We start from the raw sequence: 18,118 nt of genomic DNA, 5'->3' as shown, positions 1-18,118 counted from the left end.
CACAGAAGGCATTTTTTTTCCACTCGTTACTGTTTCGCACTGACCAGTGTTTTAAGTTGCAGACGGACTTGGTGCATTGAAGGCTGTTCGAAGTTCATAATTTGCAAGTATCCATGGTTTCAAGGTGCAGCCTTATCGATTACAATATCAGTTATTTGGGACAGTCAATAATTGTTCATTTTTTGCAGGTGTCCGTTTTTTGGGATGTCCCATTTGTATCAGTTTCACTGCAATTCGAACACATTCTTCATTTATTTACTAGTGCTTAACCTAAGTGATATCTGTAGCTTTTGTAAAAGATCAAACAAGCTTACAGCAACATAAATTTTAATAATGATTCAGCAATTTGGCAACAGTAGTTCTTTAACAGTATTTGTAGTACATATTTATTACAGCAAGTTATTAAAATTATGGTATAGGTCCAAAATTGTGACTATACAAAAAAGATGACTGTGACCAAAGCATTCACTAAACAATATCAGCGTAACACTTTATTCTGTTTATTTGAAGAAATTAAATGTAACAAAATTGAAACACAAAAGCTGGCAAACATTTGACAAATCAATTATAGGCAATTTTTGAACAATTTACAACATTATGGTGACATAACAAACATGATTAAAATCATTTTATTTGCAGTAGAAGTATCATGAGTACATCTAACAATTTTACATGGAAACAAAATTGTGACTCACCAATAAGAAGAAAGCAAAAATCCACCAATTGTAGTAAGGACTCATTACAATGACTTTAGTTTGAGAGATTCAATCCAGCTATGACTTTTAATGTTCAGCATACCACGCACTGCATGAGCCTTGATTAAATGAGCACCTTCTCCTCCACCATTCAGAAAAGCTGAAATCCCACAGGAAAAATGCAATATTTATTGAAGTAAATAGAACAATACTTTTTCTACTTCATCTCACATGTCACATTTGTATTGACACTGTTCATTCTTTCTGCAACACTTTTTTTTTTGCATACCTCATCCCACCACAACCACCAGGCTGCTGTATATTAAAATATAGCTGTCATTGTTTTGTTTAAATAACCTATTTTCAGTGGTTCAGGTTTTGGACTCTTATTTTATGACTGATGTGTTTGTTTAGAAATATCACAGAATGTGACCTCTATCTGTTTATTTGTAGGGCTCGTATTTTAGAAACAAAAAGTTAATTTTGACAGGACCAGTATAAACTTGAAACATTTCAAACACTAGTTCAGTTTTAAACAAATTAAAGCAATATTTTTATATGTCTATCTTGCACTTGGATAATTAGTAACACTTCAGAATTTACATTTACCATTACTGCCCACATTAAAAATGGAAGCTCCCTCCAAGACTGTCCATTGAAATAACATTTTATGATGCATGCTATTTGAATATTCATTCAAAAGATGAAGAAAGATTAACAATGTTTTGAAAAGAGCGCAATGCTCAATGTTCAAGAAACTCTAGGTAGGTATCAAGCAAGTTAAAAGATCAAAAATAGGATTGATTTGAAGGATGGTGATGTGACACAACACACTGAAATACACAATCAGTGGGGCATAAATTAGCACCTGCGGTTCACTAGAGTTTCTGATTAGACAAAAATAATCTCTGATAAATTAGGATTGGAAAAAAATTGATGGGAATAAACTATATTTCAAATTACTCAAAAATATTACTACATAACAGGTGAGCATCAACACTGTTTGAAAATATCAGTTACAGAATCATGATTAATTATGAAATGAAAATAAATTATGGAACTTTGGATGAGATAAAACTTGTTATACAATTTTTTAAAAACTCTTTTAGCAAACCTGCACTTTATTTCCAGATGCAAAAATTTGGCAACTAAATAATACATTCAACATTATGCTGTATTTAATGGGTCAGTTTTTCTAACATGCTGGCCTTACCAAAGATGGAAGACAACAATTCAAGCTAAATTAAAGTTTGTTGTATATGGAGAATCTTTTTCACACCTAACTTTAGGTATATTCCTGTAAAGGTTCATCTTACCACGAATAGTCTGGCGATCTTGTTCTGTGCTGCTATCAATATCCTCCAAGTGAATCTCAGGACTGACCTCTACTATGGCCCCCGATAACTGTAGCTCAGCTGTTAGGGCTTTGGGTACTTTTAATGTGATGGAACCTGTCAAGATTATGACAACTTTTAGAAAGTACAAAAAAATTTATATACACACTCCATAGAGGTAAGAACATAAATAAGCACATCTTAAAAAAGAGACATGCTGTCGAAGCTTTTTGTCTTGTACTCATCAGGACGGACACAAGAATGCCAAATTTCAAAGGGAGCAACAATTTATATTGCATAAGAAAAGGATGCCAATTGGTCAAGGCGCCACCATGGAGAATGCACCATTCTACTGGGAACGACTGTCCCCTACGCTTTTAATTTTTAAAAAAGGCGCAAAACCTGGATATGTTCCTTTTGCCTGCAGAGTTAAGATCCCTGCGTGTGAATATATGTAGCTTCTAGCAAGCGTAAGTGAGCCACATTGTGAGCCTGACTGCTAATCTTAACTTGGTCGTTAGTGTCATTCTTAGCACACTTGGGATTGTTCAGCAAGTGCTGTCCAATCACAGAATCAAATCTAACATTAGACATTGCATTCTGGCTTTTGTAAGTACGGGCTGAAGAGACATGCTGTTTGATATGATCCGCTAGGCGTTGCGATGTACTGCCTACATACTTGGCATCACACAGGCAAAGAAATTCATATACCACATTACTCATTTGTGTGATAGCCAGTCCATACCATCAACATCCTGAGGGTTACCACTGAAACTGGACCAGCCACATAAATGCTGTGGCTACAAGAGCAGGTCAGAGGCTAGGAATTCTGCAGCGAGTAACTCGCCTCCTGTCTCCCCAATGCCTGTCCACTATCTACAAGGCACAAATCAGAAGTGCGATGGAACACTCTGCACTTGCCTGACTAGGTGCAGCTCCAATAACACTTAAGAAGCTCGACACCATCTAGGACAAAGCAGCCCACTTGATTGGCACCCCATTAACCACCTTCAACATTCACTCCCTCCACCACCGACGTACAGTGGCAGCAATACGCACCATCTACAAGATGCACTGTAGCAACTCACCAAGGCTCCTTCGACAGCACCTTCCAAACCAGTGACCTCTACTACCTAGAAGGACAAAGGCAGCAGATGCAAGGTCCCCTCCAAGCCACACACCAGCCTGACTTGGCACCATATCGCCATTCCTTCACTTTCGCTGGGTCATTATCCTGGAAATCCTTTCCCAACAGCACTTTTGGTACCTACACCCCAAGGACTACAGCGGTTCAAGAAGGCAGCTCAGCACCACCATCTCAAGGGCAATTGGAATGGGCAATAAATGCTGGACTAGCCAGCGACGCCCACATCTCACAAACAAACAAAAGAAAACTCTTCTGCAGGCAAAAGGAACATGTTCAGGCTTTGTGCCTTTTTTGAATTAAACAAAAGCATGGGGGACAATAGTTTCCTGCTGCATTCTCCATGGCAACGCCTCGACCAAAGTCAACCTGCCAACCAATCAGCACTCTTTTCGCATGCAGTAAAAATTGTTGCACCCTTTGAAATTTGGCATTCTTGCATCTGTCTTGATGAGTGCAAGACGAAAAGCTTCAACATGTCTTTTTCTCAGGAATACTCTTCTGTACTACCAAGTGACCATTTACATCTTAAAAATGTCAATACCTTAGTCCATGAAAAATGATGTATACAAACTATTTGCACTAATTTAAATGTCCAGCCAAAAATACCCTGTCACAGATTAAAACAATTGCAGTAACTTGCTTGAAGCAGGAAGTTGCAAAAAATACTGTAAGGAATTTAACATGACTGAACAACAGACTGAACAACAAACATATTACAGTAAAAGCTTTGATCCGAGAGGTGCCGGATCATTAAAAATTCTGGTTAATCAAGAGTTGTACGTACCAAGCCAAAACAATACAGTAGTTTTAATTTTAAGAGAAATGATTACATACAAAGTACAAGATGTACAATACTGAAATCTTGGAGGCAGTAAAGATGCATAGAAATCTTAAGATTCTGTAAACTTAATGTACAAATTACACTAAAGCACTAAACATATGTCACTGCAATATGGGCAGCACATGGTGTACACCAGATAACTTACACTACACAAAACCAAAAGTTTTTTTGGTACTGCATGTACAGTAGTTTATTGCATTTTTGGAGATTCAGGAGATACTTGGGGTTCTGGCAGTTCCTTAGGGTCATCTTGAAGTTCAAGTTGATGACCTTGAGGAACTGCAAATGTAGATGGAGAAGATGATGGGACAGAATCTGTACTGAGCCTATGGCAAGCCCTGGAAGCTCTTTTGAAAAGATTTCAAATATCAGTTTGCTTTACTTGCCTCCTGTCTTCTTTTGCATGAAAGTACAGTACAAAATATGTAGCTGTGTAACCTATTGTGCAGAATAACAAGTCTGCCTTTCAGCAAATTTGATTAATATACAAAATGCTGAAGCAGAATTAGCCCAAGTTATTTTCTGTTCCTCACTAAAATAGTCTTCTGTAGAGTCCTTTTCAGTTTCCTTAGACTTTTCAGGATTTAGGACACTTATTTCCACTGCTATGTCCAGACTGGCCAAGATAGTGTGGGAAAATGGCACACTGACACAGAACACAAAAGTCCGAGTGTATCAAGCCTGTGTCCTCAGTACTTTGCTCTACGACAGTGAGGCCTGGACAACGTATGTCAGCCAAGAGCGACGTCTCAATTCATTCCATCTTCGCTGCCTCCGGAGAATCCTTGGCATCAGGTGGCAGGACCATATCTCCAACACAGAAGTCCTCGAGGCAGCCAACATCCCCAGCATATACACCCCACTGAGCCAGCGGCGCTGGAGGTGGCTTGGCCATGTGAGCCGTATGGAAGATGGCAGGATCCCCAAGGACACATTGTACAGTGAGCTCGTCACTAGTATCAGACCCACTGTCCGTCCATGTCTCCGCTTTAAAGACTTCTGCAAACGCAACATGAAGTCCTGTGACATTGATCACAAGTCGTGGGAGTCAGTCGCCAGCGATCGCCAGAGCTGGCGGGCAGCCATAAAGGGGGCTAAAGTGTGACGAGTTGAAGAGACTTAGCTGTTGGCAGGAAAAAAGACAGAAGCGCAAGGGGAGAGCCAACTGTGTAACAGCCCCGACAACCAATTTTATCTGCAGCACCGGTGGAAGAGTCTGTCACTCTAGAATTGGTCTTTATAGCCACTCCAGGCGCTTACCCATTGTCTATCGAGACAAGGAGGCCAAAGAAGAAGACCAACATGTGTCACTTCAAACTCTTTATCAGCTTCAAACCAATCTTCTACATCATGATCACTAAACCAGTTGATTGGGTTTGCAGAATGAAAATTCTTCACCATGTCAAGAATTTGTGATATTGTATTTTTTTTTTATGATGAACATTAAAGCCTTCAAATTCCTCTTCATCAGAAGACACTTCGCCACAATTTTCTTCAAGTCCTCCTTAATGTTTCACCTTTAACCGCATCCCATGCACAAGTTACATTGAAAATTGCATCTTTAGTGTCATAATTACATTGAAAATTTTGGATTGTGCCTTCATGATTGGGACCGGGTAGCTCAGTTGGCTAAATGGTTAGTGTGTGGTTCAGTACAACATTAACACCGTGGGCTCAATTCCCGTTCCGGTCCAAAGAAGGAAACGGGAAACACCTCATACACTCTCTTCCCTAGACATGCTCATTTCTCCTGGTGGAGACAAAGAGCAGAGGACCTGCCCTCGGCCAGACTACCACCACGGCCTTCATGATTGATTAACTTTCTTCTCTCCCGTAAAAACATTTCATACTCTGGATGATGCTCTGGTCTATCAGTTGAGGTAACACTGGCAGGCAGGAAGATGGTAAAAATATTATGCAGACACTAACTCTGATTCATGAGAGTGAGCTCAACAATTGTCCAACAGAAGAATAGTTTTACTAACGTAAGGTTTTCTTATTTTTCTAAAATGTTCTTTTACTGCAGTTACAAAAACATAGTGAAATCTATCATAAAAAAATCTTTGTCCATCCATGAATTACTTTATGCTTTGTAATCAACATATAAATGCTTTACCCTTTTATATGCTCTAGGACGATTACATTTGCTGATCGCCAAAAGCTTCACTTGGTGCGTTCCCGCAGCATTAGCACATGCAAGTACAGTTATTCAGTCTTTATTTTGCTTAAAACCAACTAGGATAGAATTAGGCAAATAGTGCCAAAATAGGGTTGTTACATCTGCATTATAATTTTTTTGGGGGGGATAGATCATGTTCAGCAATTAATTTGTTGAAGAAATCACAATATGTTCCTGCAGCCTCATGGTCAACTGATTTTTGTTCACTGATTACATCTAGTCTTCTTTTGCCATGACACAGTTTAAAGCAAGAAAGCCATCCAGGAAAATGCACATGGTTCAGTCAATTCCATTTGTCTATAAAAGTCTTTTGCCACTTCAATGAGCATTGGGCCAAAGACTGGGGAATCCTCGGAGCATTTCAACGAAAATCATTCATACAATACTGTCTAGCTGCTCTAATTTAGTTTTATATAGAGCACGGTATTGTTCAACAGCTTTATTAGTCTTGGAACGAACAAAGAATTTTAGCACTGTTCTTTTTGGCTCCTAATGTCATATATCTTTGACGAACCAACATTATATTCATCAACACATTACAATTTTCACCTTTTTCAAGACGCCTGCAAATATCTATTTTCTGCTTTTCCCCTTTTCCTATCGATTGTTTATTGGATGCTATAATGGGTGGATGGTGAGATAAATCGCGATATAAGCACAATGACACACAACACAATGGCTGATACCAACAAGATTAGCTGCTGGAAGTGCAACTAAGATGACTACCGGCAGCGTCACTAACTAATGCTCGAGTACAAATCAATGCACTTGGGAAAACTCAGCCCAGGAGAGCTTTGGGAGATGACTAGTGGTGTTGGATGGATTCTGGTTACTACATTCGAGACTTGTTTAGGGAGGCTTTGGAAATTCTGGATAATAGAGCTTGCCAGTTGATAAAGTGCAGGTTGCAAAGCTTTTACTGTATTAAAAGGAGCAGTAAGTCATAATGGAAATGTTAATTTTGGGACTTAACAGAAATATTTATTACTAAATTTCTGGTAGAAAAACAAACATTAATATTGGGATCAAAATAAAACACAACAGAAAATGCTGGAAACATTCAGCAGGTCTGGCAGGACCTGTGGAGAGAAACAGGATTAACAATTCAGGTCTGTAACCTATCAGCAGAAATCACACTTCCATTTGGACCCCCTGATGGTTCAACAAGTTTATCAAGCGAGTAGCTGAGCCATTCATACCAGGGTGAATTTCTGGTTTGTGCCGTGATAGTAGGACAGATACAACCTGCCTCAGCAATCCAGGATTGGAGATTATGAGGTCAGGTTCTAGGAGTTTCAGTCTCACTTCTCAAGCAAGGAGCACTTTTAGTTCCAGTCCAGTGATTTAAATATAATTTTTGTTGGCATCATGGTGCCCACTCAAATAAAGGCGGATGGCTGGATGAATCATGCACCAAGCTCTCAGCCCAAAAGTATGCTGCCACCACTGCAAATGCAGCCTGTAAAGCACGGATTCCACCAGTTAGTTTTTAAACCTCCCAAACATCTAAAAATGCACTTCCAATTAGGCGCTTACCATGGGGATATACTTTGTTTCACTCACACAACTGTGGCATATTTTCTCATCAACTCACTCTCAGAACTGCTTTCTTACTTCCTGCTCAGCATTTCACAACAGGTAGAATGTAGGCCTCTCTTTGTAGTGTTCTGGTCTCACCTCCTTGTGCTCAAAGCGTCTCTTCATTCTCTTTTCAAATGAAAAGTCTGCATATAACTATCAGCAGTGACTCTGTATAGGCGATATCTCAGCCGGACCATGACACCTCATCAATGATTAGGAACAGATCCTCCAAATAATTGGTTTTAGATCAGTTCAGCAAGATAAATATTCAGTTCAAAAGTGTATTCTGGTGGCACCCAACATTCCATGAATGACACAGGCAGCCATATCTGCCCCACCCTGCCAGTCACCATAGTGGCTGCACATAACACGCTAGAACAAGAGTCTTCTCTCTAAGTAGTTTCCCACGATGGAGAAGATGGAGCCAGGGAGAATCAGGAAAAGGATGATTTAGACTTCAGATTCAATCAGCACCAGTCCAAACAGATCCATTTTGTTCGAAAATATATAAAGGGAGTCATCAGAGATTACCGCGTGAGTGAGCGAGCATTAGTGAGGAGGAACAAGTTGACTTGGCAGCAGATAAGCAGCAACCAGAAGAAAGAAGGACAAGGGCGTGGAACTCATGAATTTGTACCTTACAGGGGCTACATATTGAGCTGGACTGATTAATCAACAGAAGTCCCTTAAGAATCTTAAGACCTTTCTGCAGCACTCCCGCTCAAACATGTATAAGCTTACGAAAATGTTCCAGAAACTTACTGAGTACCACAAATGAACAACAACTCCAGAGCACTCAACTGAGTACTTTGTTTGCAACTTTTGTATCAGAACAACAAGCAAAATCAGTTAAAAAAATAAATGCAATTTATAGAACACACAAGTCAATAACAGCAAGAAAAACACAGCAGCCCAAAATTTCTGGGTTCAGAGAGCAACACACTGGTTGTCCGAAGGGTAGGAAATTGGGGTAGTATCTGGTTCTATGAGTTTCCAGCTGGTTTAACTTCCATCTGGGGAGGGGAGGTGTGGGGTAGAGGCCTGCTTTAGGTCGGGAAAAAGAACCTGACCCGAATTCGACCGAACCACAGCGGGCCCTAGCCCGACACAGCCAGAGTCCCTCCGATTTTGCCCTGAGCCCAACCTGACCTGAACCCGCCACTAGTGGGTCCGATCCGACCATCCCTTTCCTTATGTTCCTGACATCGAACCTGTAAGAAGTTGCAGCACATGCGCGAGATGTCATAGTAACGTCACTCACTCACTGCGCAGACTCAGTTCCGTCCCGGACTCCCAGCTCAGGCAAGTTTTTTTATTTTTAATACTTACCAGCAGAGCACTTACTGTACGTGCCCGGCCCGACCTGACCCGACCTGACTAGATCTGGACTCGGCCCAACCCGAGCCAAGCCCTAAAGCCGGCCCTGGAAGATGAGCCCGACCTGACCTGACCCGAGCCCGACACATGTCGTCGGGTCCCATCGGGTTCAGGTCAGGTAGCAGGCCTCTAGTGGGGCGGGGGGGGGTGGTAATAGGTATATCATATGTCTCGCCCCTCAACAACAAGCGAACATATCTGGGAGAGTTATAGGGCTACCTCAGGAATTCTGCCCACATTCCATCCTTGTATGTCTACAGAACTCTCATCAGCAAAGAGCATGAAGTCCCCAGGAAATTCCCAAAAGACAGCACAGAAGGAGGCCATTCAGCCCATGCCAGCTCTCCACGGAGCTATTCATTCAGTAAGTCCCACTCCCCTGCTCAATCCTTGCAGCCCTGCAAACCTATTTCCTTCAAGTGACCATCAATTTCCTTGTGAAGTCATGGCCTTTACCATGGTGGTATTTAGCATCCTTAGAAGCAGAATAAATTAGAGTTTATCTTTTGTCCTTCCCAGGCCTCATTCTCCCACTTAGCAAAGCACCATTATGCTACTTTGGTTTGTACCAGTTATTACAAACTAGCACTTCTGAAATGCACATCCAGGTGTGCCCTTGCACCAAACCATCGCCCCCCCGCAAACCTTCCCAACAGTATCTTAATGATCCTGTACCAGCAATTTTGAGACAAGGTCAGTTCTATAGGTGACCAGGAGTCCCTTTGCACCAGATATCTGTTGGTGGTGTGGGACTGCCAGAAATTTGAAGCCCAAGTAACAAAAATTAGGCCTAGTAGTTTCCAGCACTGCTTTTATATGGGCACTCAGTAAATTAGATGCTGCATGAACAGCACAGAAAATCATTTGTGGAGCCAGTTTTAATGAATTAACATAATTTGAAGCTGCTAAGGAAGCCAGCACACGCTAGAAGCTCTGCCTCAAAAACTGCCAAAACCTTTCTTCCTGTGGAATCAGGGATGCAGTGCCAAGTGCACTGAGGCCTGCCTGATTCATAAGTCTAGCTCTCTACCATCTAAGGCATGCTGCCAAGCACAGCATTGGAGAATTGGACCTTGGGTTCATTCTGTTTATATAAACCCATGCTATGCATGTTGAACATTCATACTGCTTCACTGTAACTATCCACCAATCCTAAGTGGCAGAAATGTATATGTAGGAGATTGTTTTGTTAAAACTCACCCCACTCTTCTCCACCCCATCAGAAAACAAGATTTCAGCTAACTTTAAATTAGAATCAAATTACACTCTTAAGTCTAAGGGTCTAAGATTAGACCTTAACCTCTTCAAAAATAACAGGACTTTCGACAATGTACGTCTGTCCAATACATTCCTTGCTGCTATAACAATGCTCAGCTGCTTTCAGATCCTACACTACAAGACCAGGCTGCAGAGTCTCAGCAATGGGTAACCAAACATATTGCTTAATTTAACACTTACATGACAAAATTGTAAGAAAATGAAAGGTTCCAAGACCATGTAATGATGAATGGTGTGAGGAGTTAAGTTATGTGATGTTTTATTCAATATATAATTGAAAGGCCGAGAGGGGGGTTTTGACGACTGGGCAACTCTCAACCTCCATAAATTTGCCCAGGCATGCGCCATGGAGAGGCCACCTCCAGGCGCGTATCCATTGTCTCTCGAGATAAGGAGGCCCAAAAGAAAGAAAGAAAGAATTGATAACAGATAATTAACTAGATTGTTCTTGAGCCTCTTTAAAAAGGAGACTCACTGACTAAAACTGGAATGTATATCACAGAAACTTTCAGCACAGTAAAAGACCACGTGTCCCATCAAGTGGTTTTCTCCATCTAGCCCAATTCCACACTCCGGCTTTTAATATTTCTCTCTTTTTCAAACAACTAATTTTAAGAATTTATGGATTATGTTTCAACAATTTGTGACAACGATTCGAAATTCTAACCATTTTGTACAACTTCTAGAATTAACACCTCATTTAAAAAAAAATGGATTTGATTGAATTAATCACAGAAGTTACATGGCGAGTCCAGTCCACGACAAAACTTGACGATTTGACTTTTGGGTTGCAGCCAGGCACATATGAATACACATTGCCAGTCGGCAACACCAACATGGGTCTTGGCACTTCCCTGTTGCCTCTGTTACTATGTCATGCTTAGAGGCGCAGGAATCTTTCTAGATCAGGGCAGACAACAGTCAGAAACTTCAATCTCACTGTTTCGTCTTTACCCTAAACCTTCCTACCTTTCGCCAAATTTGCAGGAGATCATGTAAAACATTTAAAATAGGGGAACTGCAGGCTTTTCACTTGGGGAAATTACTCTTGTTGAGAATTTCAGCACAGAAGCAAAACTTCCACAAATTGCGAGGTCAGATTACTCGTTTTATTATCATGGGAAAATGCCAGTTTTTGTATTGTGCACAGATGCTAGAGATATAACCACAAGATGATGTACTGTATAGGTACATTGGGAAGTAGTGCTTAACCTCTGCTTTACATTTGATTGGTCGTGTACTGTATCACAAGCTAAATGTTCCCTACACGTAGGGCTGAATTTTACTGAACCCCGACGTTGGGGGTCATGGCGACGTGGCCCCAGAAAATGCCTCAGGGAGAGGCCCGCCACGGGCCTCAAAGCGAAGAAGGCCCTGCCCCATATTGCTGGCGGCAAGGCCTCGTGGTGTCCAACCTGCCACTTGGCGACAGGAGCAGAATTTCAATATGTTAATCGATGTAAATTAACGAATTAATGACTTACCTGCTCCCGTCGGCCATCCCACTCCGATATTGTGGTCGGTGGCCAGCACTCCTGCGTGTTTTGATCTCCGTCCAGAGACACGATGCGGGACAATGGTGGGGAGGGGAGAGGAGGTAAGCATTTCAGTGTGGGAGGGAGGGAGCAGGGTCAAACTGATCTGATTGGTGTAGGGGATGATGCGAAGCGTTAAAGATAATAGTTTGTGAACTTTGTTGAGGGGAAAGGTCAGGTACACAAGGTAAGTATTTTGGAGGATGTGGGAAGAGGGCAAGGAATGAGTGTATGGTTATTGGGGGTGGCTGGAGAGGGGCTAGAAACATTTATTTTTTTAAATAAATATAAAATGCATATAACTTAAAAAATTCTAATTAAATGCAAGGGATTGAAGCCCTTTAAAAATGGCATCAACGCCTGCGCAATGGCGTCAGATGCCGTTGCCTGGATGGAATACCTGCCCCTCCACGTCATGGAGTTGGGGCGGGGGGGAGGGGGTGCGGAGGGGAGCCAGTCTGCCCTGGCCACGTAAATTAGTTGCTGCATTTAATATCGTGGCTGAGCGGAGTAAAGCCCGCTACCGCCGATTAAGGTGGCAGCAACATAAAATCCAGGCCATAATCAACCTTAACTTCAGTGGTTGGCAGAGATAAATGTGAATATTAACAACGAGATCCCTCTCCCTGGCAACTGTCTGAGACTGAACCAGACTTTTCACAACTTTGGTGTCATATTGGACCCAGAAATGAGCTTCCAACCACATATCCATGCCATTACCAGGACCACTTATTTATTTCTCTATAACATTGTCGAACTCCTCCCTACCTCAGCTCATCTGTTGCTGTTACCTCTACACACAACTACTGCAATGCACTTTTGGCCGGCCTCTCACATTCTATTGTCCGTAAACTTGAGGTCGTCTAAAACTCTGCTACACTACTCTGTCCTAACTTGTATCAAGTCCCATTCACACATCACCTCTGTGCTTACGGACCTACATTGACTTCTGGTAAAGCAACAACTCCATTTTAAAATTCTCATTCTCGCTTTCAAATCCCTCCATGGGCTGCTCCTCCTATATCTATAATCGTCTCTGGCCCCACAACCCTCAGGGATATCTGCGTTCTCCAATTCTGTCCTCTGGAGAATTCCCAATTTTAGTCACTCCACCATTGGCAGCGGTGGTGCCTTCTGCTGTTAAGACTCTAAAATCTGGAATTCCCTTGCTAAACCTCCTAACTCCCTCCACTTCTCCCTGCTTTATAATGTTTCTTAAAACCTACCTCTTTGACCCAGCTTTTGGTCATCTGCCATAATATCTCTTCATGTGGCTCCGTGTCAAATTTTGTTTTATAATGCTCCTGTGAAGTGCCTTGAGGTGTTTTATTGAGTTAAAGGCGATATATAAAGACAAGTTTTTATTGTATCGGAGTTAGCCACCCTGATGGTTAATTGACCCAAAATCAATAGTTCCCAAATACTTGAAATGTACAGAGTCCTCTGCCTAACACACCTAGACTCGTTCACACCTGGACATCAAAAACCCCCCAAATCAATGAGTTTTGTTATTTAAATGGATAATTCAAAATCAACCTGAAGATTCCCTGTTACGTTACTAAATTAAAAAGTGTAGTTGTGACTTTGTTGCAGAATCTCACCTTCTTGAGTTAGCAGATTCACAATTCCCAACCGGCTGATGTAAATATCTAGGTCACCATGTTGCGTGGAAGCCTTTAGACTGCCATCTGAGGAGTCTACAAGTAAACAATTAAATACTTTAGTTATCACCATTTCATCTGCACATGGCAATTCCTTAGAAAAATAAATTACAAGCTGAAAAACTGGGCTTGTATCAGAGGTTCTTCTGACACTCAAACTCCCCTAGTACCTTCACTGGAATGCTAGTTGGAGGTCTTCAATGCTTAAATAGCATGTTGTCTTGGGGGAGGGGAAGAGAAAGAGTAAAAAGGCAGGGGTGGAAATCAGCAAGATGACCCATTGAGCCCTGCAAAATGCATCATACTCAGCAAGCTGCAAAAAAAGTCCAACTTGCAGGCTACTCATACTCCCCAATGAAGGAAAACAGTATGAAGGCAAATATGGAAGATAGATCATTTATTTTTGGCACAGAATTTATTTTCCATGAGGCTGAGTCATGCCTTCCAGAAAATTTAGATTTTTGACACTTTATTTGGCGAATTTTCCGGTAACCTAAATTTCAATAGTTTAAAAAGGAAAGTATATTACTGACCACCTCCAGGCGCTTATCCATTGTCTCTCGAGATAAGGAGGCCAAAGAAGATTACTCAGGAAAACTAGAATAGTGTTATGCTTAAATAAATTGTTTTTTCTTTGTATTTTATAAACTGTCCTCTATTAACTGAAAGCAACTGACTGCTGAAAGTTTTAATCATTTTTTAAAATTTAAAATAACAAATTGCCTAATTTGAAACCCATGTCATTGATCATCAGATCATTTTAGTCAGGGCTACAAGTAGACACTCCTTTCAAATTTGCCCTGTCCTCACCCCATCAATTGATGATATATTCAGTATTTCTATGGGGATCCAGTAGCATGCTCCCATTGAAAAGTTTTGCATTTTTACATAAAGTGGTGCATTCTGGTTAATTGTAAAAAAAAATACTTCTATAGTTCAGAATTGGGTTAAAATGCAAGTGATGTTTGAAAATCCAAATAACTAAGCAGACCATTTCCCCAGACACTATTACATGAATTATTCCAACACACTCTGGATCCTATCCAGTTAAGACACTGTAACCTCTGCAACTCTATTCAGTTGATAGACAATCCTCCTAGTTCATACTAGCAGTCTTTTGCTCTAGTTGACACTTCTCTCTCTTCAATTAAACCTTGAATTCTTCTTTCATTGCTTCTTAGTCAAGCCAATAGTCCTCGTTCACCCACCAGCTCATTCTGACACTTTTCATCTCTTCAACCTTGTTCTAGATGGCACGTCTGTTCCATCGTCCCTATTTGGGGTTACACTCTTCTCCCTCCCCCCACCACCCCACTGCAATCTAGCTTGCTTTTCTGCATAAGGCCCTCAAGCACTTTCTTCCACACCCTCTTCAGTTTTTACTTAAATTTTTGCCATAAGTATAGCAGCTACAGTCAGAGTCTCACCAAACCTACTGGTCAGGATGGGAATAGGCCCACGAATGGATGGATAGGATAAATCACAGACAATGATAATGAAATGGCAGAAATATTAAATTACTTTGCTTCAGTATTTAGCAGGGAGACATAAAATTGGAAGTTGAGATTAGAAATGATCCAACCACATCTTAAATAAAGAGAGAGAGATATATGGGGAGGCAGTGGCCTAGTGGTATTGTCACTGAATCAGAGATCGAGGGTATTGCTCCGGGGACATGGGTTTGAATTCCACTATGATAGAAGGTGGAATTTGAAATCAATTAATAAAAATATGAAATTAAAAGGCTAATCCAATGATGGCCATGAAACCATTGTCGATTGTTGTAAAAACCCACCTAGTTCACGAATGTCCTTTAGGGAAGGAAATCTGCTGGTCTGGCCTACATGTGACTCCAGAAGCACAGCAATGTGGTTGACTCTAAAATGCCCTCTGAAATGGCCTAGCAAGCCACTCAGCTGTATCTAATCACTACAAAGTCAATAAGGAATGAAACTGTTCTGAAGAAGGGTCTCTAACCTGAAACGTTAACTCTGCTTCTCTCTGCACCAATTCTGCCTGACCTGCTGAGTATTTCCAGCATTTCTTGTTTTTATTTCAGATTTCCAGCATCTGCAGTACTTTGCTTTTATATAAAGGAATGAAACTGGATGGACATTGACTAAGGCACCGGAAACAACAATGGCAAATCCAGCCCTGTCGGCCCTGCAAAGCCCTCTGGGGGCTTGTGCCAAAGTTGGAGAGCAGTCCCACAGACTAGTCAAGCAACAGCCTGACACTGTCATACTCACCAAATCATACCTTACAGGATAATGTCCCAGACATCACCATCGCCATACCTGGATATGTCCTGTCCCACCAGCAGGACAGACCTAGCAGAGGTGGCAGCACAGTGGTATATAATCAGGAGGAAGTTGCCTGGGAGGCCTCAACATTGACTCCAGACCCCATGAATTCTCATGGCATCAGGTCAAACTTGGGAAAGGAAATCTCCTGCTGTTTACCACCTGCTGTTCCCACCCCACCACCCCCCCAAACCCTCAGCCGATGAATCAGTACTCCTCCATGTTGAGCACCACTTGGAGGAAGCACTGAGGGTGGCAAGGGCACAGAATGTATTCTGGGTGATGGACATTGAAGTCCTCCCCCAAGAGTGGCTCAGTAGCACCACTACCAGCTGAGTCCTAAAGGACATAGTTGCTAGACTGGGTCTGTGGCAGGTGGTGAGGTAACCAACAAGAGGGAAAAATATACTTGACCTCGTCGATCTGCCTGCCGCAGATGCATCTGTCTGGACAACGTATGTCAGCCAAGAGCGACGTCTCAATTCATTCCATCTTCGCTGCCTCCAGAGAATACTTGGCATCAGGTGGCAGGACCGTATCTCCAACACAGAAGTCCTCGAGACGGCCAACATCCCCAGCTTATACACACTACTGAGTCAGCGGCGCTTGAGATGGCTTGGCCATGTGAGCCGCATGGAAGATGGCAGGATCCCCAAAGACACATTGTACAGCGAGCTCGCCACTGGTATCAGACCCATCGGCCGTCCATGTCTCCGCTTTAAAGACGTCTGCAAACGCGACATGAAATCCTGTGACATTGATCACAAGACGTGGGAGTCAGTTGCCAGCGTTCGCCAGAACTGGCGGGCAGCCATAAAGACGGGGCTGAAGTGTGGCGAGTCGAAGAGACTTAGTAGTTGGCAGGAAAAAAGACAGAAGCACAAGGGGAGAGCCAACTGTGTAACAGCCCCGACAAACAAATTTCCCTGCAGCACCTGTGGAAGAGCCTGTTACTCTAGAATTGGCCTTTATAGCCACTCCAGGCACTGCTCCACACACCACTGACCACCTCCAGGCGCTTATCCATTGTCTCTCGAGATAAGGAGGCCAAAGAAGAAGAAAGAAGATAAATAACTAGAAATGAAAATTACCAATATCCAGAAAAGCTATAAATTTTTAAAAACTTCCAACAATCTGCTTCAAAAGTTAAATTGAATTATTTCCACTTTAACTTCATCATATGCAAAATGACTTCTGCAATGAAATACGATTAATGTTTAAAGGCCTGCTGCTATGGAAGAAAACAACTTGCTTCTTTGATCCAGGAAACAACTGCTAGTGTCTCCCTCCATTTTCTGTATGCATCTGCAACACAATATCAACAGCACAAGAAAGGTCATACATTTTTTCTAAACCATAGGCTTTTATCATATTGGTTTCTTAAAATGGGAGCGTGTTCTCCCGCGTTATTTTAGTGTGATGCACCGCAACATATATAATGTAATTCCCACTACCTCTCAGAAAAAAGACTGCCATACTTCGTCTACTAAGGGCAAGAAATGTCTCACGAGTTGTTTTCCTTTTACAGAACACAAACAACACAGAAAGAATATAGTTTTGCTCATAAAGGACTCATTGTTTCCTAGTCTTTTTAAATTAGAACCATACAGATACTTTCAATAGCAAGAGTCAACAGAAGCCACTAATTGAAGCCTTGCCTTTCTGGTTTGAGCATCCGACTCGCCCACACGGTCTCAGAGAACTTATTACTGCAGTAAATGTAGCTCAACCATAAGTAAAGTTATGGTGGAATTATCCTTATATATAAACTGGAACTAATAAGAAAAGTGGGACAGTCTCTTACCTACTGTAACAGCACCTGCATCAGTCTGAATCGTAACATTTCCTGTTGGTGGAACAATACAAACAAATTGTCATAAGTCTTTCGAAGAAAAAATATTACTATAAGCTTATTTATATCTTAATAACAGCATGAGAATTCTGATAAGTGAAACAGAAAATCTATGAAAGCTTGGCTTTATTCCTTTGAAACTCACAAGAGACGAGAAGTATAGAAACTCTGCTACATAGATTAACAATGCAAAAACATAATAGGCTTGCCTTCTGAGTACCCAATTTTATTTTCAATCTTTCTGCATTAGTCGTTAAAAACAAGAAAGCTGAACTTCAAATAATTGAGTCAAGAAACAGATGTGATTTGTAGTTTAGAGTATGCCTCCTTCTAGT

The 18,118-nt window shown here is 41.5% G+C and overlaps 1 protein-coding gene across 1 annotated transcript in view; it reads right to left on the bottom strand.

Moving 5' to 3' along the window:
* Positions 1–484: 484 nt before the first annotated feature.
* fam185a (family with sequence similarity 185 member A) overlaps positions 485–18,118 on the bottom strand; it is a 76,613-nt gene continuing 58,979 nt past the window's right edge. The window contains exons 5-8 of the mRNA XM_068059739.1: positions 17,736–17,777; positions 13,569–13,664; positions 2,012–2,146; positions 485–855 (exon numbers count right to left, since the gene is read on the bottom strand). Coding sequence (XP_067915840.1) covers positions 740–855; positions 2,012–2,146; positions 13,569–13,664; positions 17,736–17,777 — 389 coding nt within the window. The 3' untranslated portion in view covers positions 485–739. The remainder of the gene's footprint in view (positions 856–2,011; positions 2,147–13,568; positions 13,665–17,735; positions 17,778–18,118) is intronic.

The sequence above is a fragment of the Heterodontus francisci genome, chromosome 27 (assembly GCF_036365525.1).
Source record: "Heterodontus francisci isolate sHetFra1 chromosome 27, sHetFra1.hap1, whole genome shotgun sequence".
Lineage (NCBI taxonomy): Eukaryota > Metazoa > Chordata > Chondrichthyes > Heterodontiformes > Heterodontidae > Heterodontus > Heterodontus francisci.
This window is presented reverse-complemented; position numbering and strand designations above follow the sequence as displayed.